Consider the following 12658-nt stretch of genomic DNA (forward strand, 5'->3'; position numbering starts at 1 on the left):
AGACAAGGATGGGCGAATTCTGATGTGATCAGCATCGACTTGGTCTGTGTGTGCCGAGTCTTTATTTATAGGCTGTGTATGTGTGTGTATTACTGTAGTACGCAGTCTGAAGAAGAGCAACGCGCTTGAAATGTTACGCACATTCAATTTGTAACGGGAGCTGTTTTGATGTGCAAGTTGGTTTTTTTTTTGTATATTTTCTCTCATATTTGCTCCAACAAGCAGTGTTATGATGATGTGTGTGTTCTCCCTTCAGCTTCACGTCTGCATATGACACATGTGAGGTGTGGTTTTCTCATTTGTTTTGTATGTGTGCTCTCGGAAGGAAACTGTTGTTGAGCTGAATTGTGGAATGAGTTTTGTCCGCCCAGCTGATTGAGCTCACTACAACAGCCTATTTAAATCTCCCTGTGCTCATGATTTGTTGTTTCTCTTTCCTGTCAGGTGGCGCTGATGACAACCTGATCGAAGGCGGCGAGACCAAATTCCTGTGCAAACCTGGGGCCAGAAACATCACCCTCATATTCCAGCCTCTGCTGCGGTAGGACACCCCTCCAACACACCCCCACCCCTCCCCTGGGTCCCCTCTACCAGCTACCAGTCTTCCTCAGTGTCTCTCACATACATACACACACACACATGCATACACACATGCACACACACACACACACACACACACACACATACACAGACACACAGACATACAGACACACACATACACACACACACACATACACAGACACACAGGCATACAGACACACACATACACACACATTGGTCTTGCAATTTATTCTTACCTACAGAAAGGAGAGGTCCACATGCACGCTCTCACAGAATGCACAAATAGCGAGTGTCCCCTCCCGCGGATGGCCCGGCCGCTGAGTTTGATGCGTTCTGATGGAGTGAGATGGAGCACTCCGCCTGGCCCCGCTCCCCGCTCAATTCCGCTTTCAATGTTCCAATCCGTGCCATCATGGGCCGGCCCCGCTAATGCCTTGTTGTATTACCGGTGCATTATAGACATGTAGCCGGTCAACAAGCCCACATAATGACATGACTCAGAGAATGCTGATGTTCCTAGCAATCCAATTCATGTCCCTCTCAGGGAACGATGAAACACATCATCCAATTCATTTCTCTCCATTTCCTGAATGTCCAGATGTCCGTTTTCTATAAACAGAGAGAGTGACGTTTTGTACTTGTTCTCTCTTTGCTTTTGTGCGTCTGAGATCACGTTGGTAATTCGTCCGCACGTCCATCCAGAGATGGTTTGAATTTCGGTTGCTGAGTCTGGTACGGTCTCGGGAAGCCTCTGAAGGCAAGAAATCTGATTCCCATCTCCCGATATAATTCGATTTGACCCGCTATGGGACGATGCATCTCCAAAGCATCCATTACACATTCACTGTTCAAATTTTTTAAATCCTTTGAGCTTGTCCACGTCATGTCACTGAACGGCATTGTTTGCTCACCCTCGCCCTCGCTCACCCTCGACCACAGTCCCTCTTAGACACCCCCACCCCCCCTGCCAACTATTTGTGATGGTCAACAAGAGGCCATGACGATCTGGGTGGCGTTTCTTATTGTCTCAATCAATAAGCATGCTCCATCAGTGGTGCAAGGCATTATTTGTCTTAATAGCGGGCTTTCAGACTGTGGGCCCTTGCCTCAATCCATCTTAGTCAATATTCAGCCCCCTCTAATTAACCGCACTGTGTTGTTTGTTCTTCATTGTCAATTTTGAACAGAGACAGCCATAAAGGAAAGGGCCCACTGCTATTGGTGTGTGTGTGTGGGATACTTCTAGTAGGATGTCAGAGCTGTCAGCTGAGCGAGGCTGACCTTTTTTTTTTTGTTCCTGTAAGCGATGTCAGGTCAGCTTCTCACAACAGAGTGCCCACAGGGGCCGAGTTCATTCTATTTCATTTCTCTCTCACAGCAAGGCTAAAAGATAGAGAGATGGAAGATGGACAGGACAGTTTCACAGGACAATGAGTAAACAGACAGGTCTGTGGTCATCTGCCAAGGTTTGATTGTGACGCTGAGATAGAGGTCACAAAGAGTGAGTGTGTTTGATGCTCAGACACAATAAAAGGAAGTCCTAAAACTGGAGCTGGTTGATGCACACACTCTTTGCACGTGTGATGGTAAGAGTTGGCACTCATCACATAAGGGAAGCTGATGTTGTTGGATGTTGGCTTTGCCTCCTGGCCCCTTGTCATTTGGCATTGCTTGTGTTTTTCCATCATAAACATTGAAACAACAGAGTGTGCATGACCATTATAATTAGGAGTCAAATGCAAAGCAAAACAATCAGAATGGCTATTGTAACAATGTCTCATACAAATGAGACCTTTTTTTTTGTAAGTTGAGACGTGCAACTGGGGACTTTGTTTGGAGCATTGAAAGTTGTGCATAAGATTTGAACAGCTCGGGCTGAGCACACCGGGGTATTCGAGACTCTCCTGAGGTGCCGATCAATAGCCCTGTCGGGTTGCTTACACAGGAAGATCAGTCCATAGAGGAAGGTAATGTATTGGCTTGCTTCTACCAAAGTGTCTACAGTTTCGTTTGGTGTGAGGCACCAAAACACTTTTCTCGGAGTATCAGTTCTCACCCTGAGGATCAATACGAGGGCTTTATGGGAGACTCTGTGTGTTTTCATTGCGTATAGTGCCATTTTATGGGAGGTGTTTGAGCTTCGCGGCAAAGAGCTGGGTATGAGCAACAGCAGCCAATCGATCAGCATGAAAGCAGAGCTCTGTGGACCTGTCAGTGTTTTGGTGGAAGTGTGTATAGGTGTCTCCGAGAGGGGAAATGTTTAAAAAACAAACTGAGTTGCTGAAATATTTAATGTGCCAGGCTGGCTTGAGGCAGGCCCATATACACCCACACACTCACACATGTGCACACACTTGAACAAACACACACACACACACACACACACTGGCACAAGCACACACACACACACACGCACACACATTCTCTCTGGCACCTGCACCTTTGGAACGCAGTGAGGGGAGTCAGAGCAGGTAGGTGGTAATTTAGTTTGACTTGTGTGGCCTCCCGCTGACATTTGAGTGGTATTTAAACCCTGCTGCCCTGACCGAGGTTGGCATTTGGATGGAGGTGGTGGAAGGCTGGTGCTGAGGGTGGTGGTGGTGGTGGTGGTGATGATGGTGGAGGGGGGGAACGCAGCTCTCAGAGCCCTGTAATCTCCCTCTCTCCTCGCCTGCATCCGTGCTCACTGTTGATTAGCGCTGGCAGGGCCCGGGTGTCTGCCATCGCACCCCGGTGAGGGAGCAGATGCTGGGGGGCTTCTGGCCTCTCCGTCGCCGGGCGGCAGCAGGGAAGGCAGCGGGCGCTGGAGGATGGAGGCCAGAAGTGAGGGCGGGTAGGGTGGCACAGCGTGGGGCAGTGACAAATGCTCTCCTCCCCGCCCCTCTGTCTCACCCACTCACCCATCCACCCAACCCCCGTGTTGATCTCTGTGTGGGGTCTGTGTGTTGTGGCAGTCCCCCTGGTGAAGGGCGTCTGGGGGCCATGTAAATATCAGCCACGGCTCATTACAGACGCACAGGGCTGGACCCATCCGCAGTAGGTGTCCCTGCAACATCTGCATGGGGGTGCGTCCTGGAGAAAGACAGAGACACCAAGTGAGAGCAAGAGAGCACAGCGGGGCCATTTCTCAAACATACACAACATGGCACACTGGTGATCAAGCTACAGCATTTCTAATGAGCCGTTGCATTATCAATCTGGAGGAGTACCACGGAAATTCCTCCTCCATATGTCATGTTTTTGGAGATGAGGCTTGTCGCTTATACTCACATTCGTTTTGCCTTCCATTCTTGGGTATTTACGAGTAAATAATCAGTTTTTTTTAGCCTTTAAAGTTAAATATGCACATGTCCGACCTCAACTTATTGTGCTTTGGTCAACTGACATTGTTTTTAAATATGCTCTTTAAGTAAATTGACATTGATATTGATTATGTTCACACTGCATCAACATATTTTGGCTCTCAGTGTCTGGGATCTCTGAACTCGTCACCCTCTTCTTTCCAAGTCTTTCAGAACCTCTTCGGTTACTTACCGGTACTCCAGGGACTGCAATTCTGGAGGAATTTTGTGTAAAATCAAGACTGTAATGGCAATCGATTTAAGGCATTCATATGAACATTTATCTTTTTTTCCATTCCATTTCTTCTTCTTATCTCTCTCAACCACCAGTTATCAAACTTTCTTTAATTTCCTCCCCCCTCTCAAAACTCTAAAGAAAAGACACAAAGCAGCTCTGTCCATCCTAAGAGCAGTAAAGGATTTTTAAAATGTTCTTGGTTGGGCTTATCGACGCTCTCAGGCAGATGTTTCAAGAAGGTTTGAATTCAGAAAGTTTCATCTTGCTTCAACTTTATAATGGCGTATCAATCAGACCTTGTAATGTATTCATGTTGAGCTTCATTTAGCATGGTGACAGTGAAAAAACAGAAACGTCCAGCTTTTCTCTCTTAAGCATAAGACATTGCTACACACAACACAATTAATTTGGAGTAGCTTCACCATATTCAGTTTTGGCTGGATGCCCTAATCATTTGTCATTCTGAAGCAATTAAGCTGTAGTTGTTTTTTGTTATCATCAGACATTATCTGATGTTAAAGTACCATGGAAGTAAGAAGTTACTGTTTGTCTGACTCAAGCCAAACAAATACAAAGTTGCCTTTGAATGATTGGTGTGGTGATTTGACTATAACAATGTGTTGAGTGAGTCAGTAGAGGAGACTCCTGTTTCCCCGCTCTGAACTTCAGTATGCTCTTTGTCATATGAGAGACCTAACACACACTGACAGCAACAAGAGATGAAAGGGCCCTATACTAGTCCATCCCTGCATCTGACCTGTCATCACTGTGCTGTTGTCACAATGAGCAGCCTTTCAGTCCTAACAGAAGGGGACTGACCGGCCACGAAGAGCTTGGGAAGTGTTTTGTCTTACTCTGCACCTTATGCAACGTAGCCATAGGCAGCCACTGGACAAAGAGTCAGTATGCAAGAGGAAGGAGATGAAGAGGAGGAGACGTCAGGCAACTAAAGTACGGAGGCATGGGAGGATGGAGGAGAACCGGAGAGAAGTTATTAAGGCCCACTTACTGATAACTGGTGGCTGTGGAATTTGGCAGGATAATTTTTCGCTTGATGTTTAATCAGGTGTGTTTTACAAATTCAATTTCAGGGGATAAATGTTCCACTATTAAATTAATTAGAAGTTATGAGTAACACCTTCCCCCCTAATTTTGCATTCAGAACGAAGCTGTTTTTGCTCCTGGCTTTTTCTGGTGCACTTGGGACTCGGGTATGAAAAAGCGACTTTAGCTTGCTGAAAGGGCAAAGGGGCTGGCTAAACGCTGCCACCATCATCAATAATCCCCCTTTGTGATTGGAGAGGGCTGCTGAGAATATGCCTGGCCTTCAGTCCTTTCCCAATTCAGCCCTTTGTAAGGAAACAATAATCTGCAAGGCTTGTCATCATGTAACAAGTGCCCCTCTTACTCTGTCATTTTGACGCACCTCTATCTCTCTCTCTATCTCCAGTTTTTCCAGAGTGTTATGTATGGGGGGGAATCGATCTGTGCCGTGCTCTATTCTGCTCCCCTGTCAACATACTGTTGTCCACTAGCCTCCAAAATCCACCCGCAAAATGACCCCCCTACAGATCACAGCCCTCTCCTAAAAGGAAGGGCCTAATACATAGGAAGAGCACAGTGTGGAGACAGCAGATTCTAAACCCAGTCTTTCTGTGCCGTGCTGATTATGTACTCCTCCCTGCACCAACTATGTACCGGAAGGAAGCCTACGGAAAGTCCAAGGAAGATTGTGGAGCAAATTCTGTATTGATTATTCTAGCAAAACTTACAGCCAGGCAGTTCTGCAATTTTTTCAATCCATGAAGTCAGCCTCAAGCCATCTCAGCATTCCCTTTTTCCCCCACATCTTTCTCTCACATATCTGAGGATTTGCCTTTTGTAAATACCCCATTCTTTCCCCTCACCTCCCCTCCCTCCCTCCCTCCCTCCCTCTGTCTCTCCTACTGTTAAAGCCATGGAGCATAGCCGTGAAAGCAGACAGAGCAGCAGTGTGGATCAGGAGGAAGAAGGGATTTTTTTATTATTTTTTTTTATCTGTGGAAAGGTCAGGAGGCGTCGGAGGAGAAGCGACGAGCTGTTTGTTTTGCACATTAGCTCCGGCAACATGCACAGACGGATGAATCTCCCAGGCGCAGCTACCTGTCACTATCTCCACTCCAGAGGAGCTGTTTTTCTCCTCCTCCCCCATCTTTCTTCTCTCTCTTTCTCTACCCTTCTCCATGTCTGCCTCTATCTCTCTCTCTCTCTCTCCCTCTCCATCTCTCTATACCCTTCTCCATATCTACCTCTCTCCTCTCTCTCTCTCTCTCTCTCTCTCTCTCTCTCTCTCTCTCTCTCTATCTATCTTTTGGTGTCTGCCTCTCTCTGTATCTTTTTTTGTGTTCTTCCTTTCTTTAACTCAGAGATGCCCTCTGTCCTCAACTGTACACACTGCATGAGTAAATATCCAAAAAGCTGGGTGCAGTGCAGGCATCTCCAGCCTTAAAGTGCCAGCTCAGCAGAAGCCCTTTTCTGTGTGTGTGTGTGTGTGTGTGTGTGTGTGTGTGTGTGTGTGTGTGTGTGTGTGTGTGTGTGTGTGTGTGTGTTTTTCGCCAGACTTTTAAAATCCAATATCGCAAACTCGTCTGCCAGAGATTGTATCTTCTAGATGTTTCTGTGCCAGTAGGGAGCCCTGCACGCCCCGTTTTCTATCTTAAGGTTAATGGCACCTTCCTCTGCTCATCGACGCAGTCACATTCCCCTTGGCTTCCTGTTGCTGATGCAGCGCCCAGCACATCATTTCTGCAACATGTCTTGTTTTTTTGTTTGTTATTGTTTCGTCTCCATGTCAGACTCAGGCAAAGTTTCGGTCTCTGGTCGGTTCTGTTGCCTTTGATAAAGAATGCCCACAAGTGAAGGAGCAAAGGGATTTGTCATGATTTCTGCATGCAGGTAAACCCCCACCACCACCCCCCGAATAGAACTATGCTTCCTGCTCACGTGGAATCCGGAATACTGTGAGCCTTTCAGCTCCGATGCCCAGAAAGGAGATTTGTTTTTGCGAGAGCTTCCCCCTCAGGCGTTTTGGTGCTTTTTTGCTGATGTGTGAAGCCCAGCTGCACAGGTGAACTCCGGAAGTTTCCGAGCGGCGGCTCCGGCAGCGGCTTAGCATCTGTGTGTGAGACGTCCCCCGCACCACTGGCCCCTCGCTTTGAAACCCAGGCCAGAGAACTGAGCCAGGTCTCCGCACCACACATGCTCACTCAGGACTTGAGCACGCAGAAAACGCAGTCCTTTGGATGAACTGTCCATCTCCGCCTCTGGCTGGTGTGTGTGTGTGTGTGTGTGTGTGTCTTTGTCTTTGCACCGTGCTCACATACCTCAATGTGACCTTTTCTTAAATGAGGCTGCAACTTGTCAATGTTGTATAGATATATACAGTATAAGCTTCTAAATTCCCATGGACACTACTGGTCTTTTTGTTTTCTTTTACTATATGCATCTCTTTGAGTATCTGTCCATGCTTCCCTCTGCAAGTCCACTGAGTGTGTGTGTGGCATTATTTTAAATAATAATGGGAGTTGCTGGTGCATTGCTGTTGCAGATTTTAGGTCTGTTGCTAAGCAGTGTCCCAAAAAGGTGGAAAGAACAGCCAACCGCCGGAGGACATGGAGGAAATCACCTTAGTCAGGAGGAATAGCCAGGAGACAGATGCGGAATGAGGGAGACCGAGGTAGAACGATCGGATGACCACGACCCGTCGTCTTGAAATAGAAACATCATCTTTTTTCCCCCCCTCTCTTTCTTCTCCCTTTTTTAATGATGGCTCCACTGCCTCCTCCTCTGGAGTGTCGTCCCCCCCCCCCTGCTGCCTATCTGCCGGACGAGCCTGAGACCTCCAGAGCCCAGGCTCATCCATCATCACAGGCCAGGGAACATAGCAGAGAGAGAGAGAGAGAGAGAGAGAGAGAACGAATCCTCATCTGTGCCGCATGAAAGATTCACGCAGCCAAAATGGCGGCGTCCCTCCGCTCGGCAACACCAGCCGATCCTAATCACCGCGGCTCTCCAGACCGCCCTCCCCTCCCGACCCCTGATGCATTAAACATGTCCAGCTAACATATTCCGATGGTCAGTTGTTGGAGAACACGCGGTAATGATCACCAGATACCCAGCCGCTCGCTCTTGACCAAGACTCGCCGCTTAGGTTTTGCACTAATAACTATCCATCCGACCTTTGACCCCCCCAGCGCTGGGATTTAGTTTGGTGAGCTGCCATAGTGGGGCTCCATTAATAACTACTGAGACCAGGGGGCCGCCGGCCGACACTGAGCCCAACCGTGCCTCTCCGGCTGATGTCTGGAGCTTGGCCCTTATCAGGCCAGCCCATGTCCTCCTCGCTCCGCTGCATCTCATATGGGGCTGCGGGAGGACAGGGGATCCGGCTACTAGCCGCGTTGTGAAAGGAGCCACGTGAATTAAGCGCTGTGATGCGCAAGCGCGGCTGGCTGGCTGGCTGTGTAATAAATGTGGCGAAGATGGATGTCTGAAAAGAGATTTATTTCACTCCGTTACTCTCACTCTTAACCGCATCTTGCCTCATCCTTTGCTCTTCTCCTTCTAATCTTGCATCTCGGTGTCTCAGTCTTACACTTGCTTGATCTATTTATGCAGGGTGAAGAGTTGAGGAGAGGTTTTTGAAGAGGTGAATAGTTTCAGTGGGCGTAGACGTTTTGAAACCCTAAATGTCTGTAATAATGGCTGTTCAAGATGGACTTAAGTCAGTCTCAGATTGTTTTTATATCTTTTGTCTCTGTGTTTGCCTGTCTTTCTGTCTGTTTCTCTCTTTTAGTGGGTATGCGTGTGTGTGTGTGTGTGTGTGTGTATGTATATGTGTGTGTGAGTGTGTGTGTGTGTATCTCTCATTCTCTTGTATTTTCTTTCAGTCACTCTGTGCCTCTGTTGAATTGATTTTATTTATACCAAGCTCTTAGTGAGTGGAGAGGTGTGTGTGTGTGTGCGCGCGTGTGGGGTTACGTTTGTGTATCTGATGTCTCAGTGGCATACCCTCTGGAAGGCAAGTGGCTCTGAAAAGAGATTGTCTGGCCGAGTAGGTGATCCATCAAAAAGCCGCAAGTTCATAAACACTGGCAGGCAGGAGGGACCCCTGTCCGCACTGATCACCGCGTTGTGCTGGCGTCCAGAGATCCAGGGCAAAGCCGTCACCTCAGCCTTCTTGTCCAAAGCAAGTCTCGCGCGACGTCTCCTCTGATGTCCATCGGGAGAGCTTACGGCTTTTTGGACCTGACGAAGAGGATTTGGGCTTTTCCTGGACGCAGGGTTTCTAATCCGCGCTTTGTGGCGAGCGGCCAACCCCTAAGCGGTGCCGGGTGTGTCGTGGCAAATTCTCTGTCATTTGGGGGAAGAGGACCCGGGGTATTGGCTCCATTCATCATCCTGTCTGCCGAGACTTGCCCAACACAGCTTCTGAGACATTGCTACTTAAATAAGTCCTGAACTTTTTTTTTTTGGTGTGGTGAATCTACCTCAGAGTTTATATTTTTCTCTGGTCGTCGGTTACAGATGGTTGTTTTGTTGTTTTGTTGTTTTGTTGTTGTTTTGTTGTTTTATTGTTGTTTTATTGTTGTGTTCTTTTTCCCATCTTTGCACCGTGCTCACATACCTCAATGTGACCTTTTCTTAAATGAGGCTGCAACTTGTCAATGTTGTATAGATATATACAGTATAAGCTTCTAAATTCCCATGGACACTACTGGTCTTTTTGTTTTCTTTTACTATATGCATCTCTTTGTGTATCTGTCCATGCTTCCCTCTGCAAGTCCACTGAGTGAGTGTGTGTGTGTGTGTGTGTGTGTGTGTGTGTGTGTGTGTGTGTGTGTGTGTGTGTGTGTGTGTGTGTGTGTGTGTGTGTGTCTGCCTGCCTGAAGTGTATTCCCCGAGCGTCTCAAACCTCCCAGCATGTGCGGCAGACTGCCACTGCCGGTTAGCGACACGCCACAGCACCCCGGCAACTGACAACACAGAAGCCTTTGATTCCCCGGGCTTTCCAGGTCGGCGAGTTGATTCCTGATAATAACATTGTTTGATTGCTGGAGTGGAGATGTAATTGATTGATCCTGGAACCCGTCTGGGGGGGTCAGGCTTCTGAGGAGTGATGATGGGGAGCGGGGAGGGCAGTGGGCTGTGCGTGGGGGGTGGTGGGCTGTGTTGGTGGGGGAGAAAAAGAATGTCGTTGAGACTAAATTACTGCATCATCCCTTCACCTTTACCTCCCTCCTTCTCTCTTTCCCTCTCTCTCTCTCTCTCTTTCTTTATTTCTCTCTCGCTCCCTCCCTTCTTCTTATCCTTCCTTCTTTCCTCCATGATGGCAAAGGCAAACTGTCGAGAAGCCATTTTAAAGACTCTCCCATGGTCCTGTGGAGATGGTCAGATAGTAGTGAGTGTAAGGAGACATCTTGAGGAGTCTTGCAGCTCGATCTCTCTGAGAAGATATGATCCTCCTCAGCACGAGGCGAGGCCAGATTACTAATGAAGCTTAATTGGTCTGTTGCGTACGGTAATCCATCTTTCGGGATGCCATCAGTCAATTAAGGTCACAGCGGAGATACTCTCCTCCGCTCACCTCGGTCCAATTGCAGGCTAAGTGGGAAGTTTACCAGTTAAGGAGAGAGATCGGCCGCTAAATAAAAATCAAACCGAGTAATTGGCAATCATCAAAGTCGAGTCAAATTAAATCCCGGCTATGTTTCCTGCGTGATTGTGAGATGAAGTGGACATAGTGGCTGATTTTGTGGTTCAGGTGCGTCCTTCTCCCCTGGGTTTAAGTTATTCATTTTTCAGAGTCCCAATTCCAGCTGTTCCCTCTGGAGTTAAAGTCTAACGCTGAGCAGATGTTTTATGATGAGTTTTTTTTTTCACCGCGTGCCAACACGGTTGTATCTGCGATCCGTTGAAATGAATATGAATGAAGAGATCTTGGTTTCGTGACGGTTCTCGTCATCTCACATTTGAATGTTAATGTCTGATATACTCTTGTGTTCGTATTCCCTAGCACAGGTCGCGAGGTCGTTCTCATGGAGAAGTAAAGAGGGATGCAAGGAGCGAGCAGGAGAGAGAGAGAGAGGGAGAAGAAGTGAGGGATGTGGATAGAGAAAGAGAGTAGGAGATGTCTGTGGTTGTCATGCTAGGGGCTGTTGTTGTTATGCACAGACTTAAGCTCTGCATTGATCCAGCAGGTGAAAGTGCGGCATCTGTTGTGCTGGGCTAGACTGCCCTCTCTGTAATTATATTTTCTCTACTGGAGACTGCATTCGTTCGCGGTCAGCAGATAATTTCTTGTGTCTTTCTCAGCCTCACTCTTTTGCTGTGTGTGTGTGTGTGTGTGTGTGTGTGTGTGTGTGTGTGTGTGTGTGTGTGTGTGTGTGTGTGTGTCTGTGTCTCTCCACGTCTCTATTTCTTCCTCTTTTGTACAATTGCGTAGGACACACTCTTTGTATATGTGTGTGTGTGTTTAAATTCATACACAATACCATCTGTTGAAACAATACGCCTGTGTTGATCCGTAAACGGCAAAGCAATCCAGTCAGATGAATGCATCCACGGCGTGCTAAATCGCCTCTTCTCTCTGTCCTGGAGTAGCGAATCTCTTCTTCTCTGTCCATAGCTCCTATCCTCCCATCTCCACAATCAGCTGTGCAGCCTCCCAGGCGTCGGCCGGTGGAGGGACAGGCAGTGCATCTCTTTTGCCTGCTGAAGATAGAGCCCTTTCACCGGGGCCGAGGGGGGCTAATGGCGGCTGAGCGGAGGCCATGCTGCGCAGGTAATAACAGCCCATTAGACTCTTTATGATATGAGTGAATGGAGACTTGAGCAGATCTGATCTGACCCAAGGAGGACTGCGAAGGAGAGAGAGAGAGAGAGATGGATAGAGCAGAGACTGTACGAGGGAAGAGAAAGATTACGAAAGACAGATGGGACAGTCTAGTGCAAGAAAAAAACAAAGGAATTAAAATCGTGGTTGAATGGAGGAAACAATTCTCTTTTCGGTGCAGCCATTGCTCATGCTGTTCAAATTGCCCTGGCAATTTTGTTAAACACTATTGATTTTGAATACACCTCATTTTTGCATCCGTTCAGAGTGGGAGTTGGGGGCAGTGATCCTGGACAACGTGGCCCAAGGCAAACCAGCTGGACTTTAAAAAGGCTGTGTGTAGTGCTCAAGCTCGATTGTTTTTCCCATAGTGCTGTCTCATCACACAAGACACTAACACACCATGGAGGCTCTAAAACTGAATTAAAACCTTTGGGCCAGCTGTCATTTTGGAGCTCACTGCTGTAAATAATGTTAGATGGAGGGAGTGCCCAGGATTCCAACGCATTAACTGGACATTAACAATGATGGAGGAAGGAAATGCATGCTCTCCACTCTAGAATCTCTCTCTCTCTCTCTCTCTCTCTCTCTCTCTCTCTCCCTCTCTCCCTCTCTCTCTCTCTCTCCCTCTCTCTCTCTCTCCCC

At 47.7% G+C, this 12658-nt stretch overlaps 1 protein-coding gene across 1 annotated transcript in view; it reads left to right on the top strand.

The window, feature by feature from the left end:
- The window catches only part of exoc4 (exocyst complex component 4), a 113279-nt gene that overhangs the window by 41397 nt on the left and 59224 nt on the right, over positions 1-12658 (top strand). The window contains exon 10 of the mRNA XM_048267252.1: positions 445-541. Coding sequence (XP_048123209.1) covers positions 445-541 — 97 coding nt within the window. The remainder of the gene's footprint in view (positions 1-444; positions 542-12658) is intronic.

Source organism: Alosa alosa, chromosome 17, assembly GCF_017589495.1.
Source record: "Alosa alosa isolate M-15738 ecotype Scorff River chromosome 17, AALO_Geno_1.1, whole genome shotgun sequence".
In the NCBI taxonomy this organism is placed as follows: Eukaryota; Metazoa; Chordata; class Actinopteri; order Clupeiformes; family Clupeidae; genus Alosa; species Alosa alosa.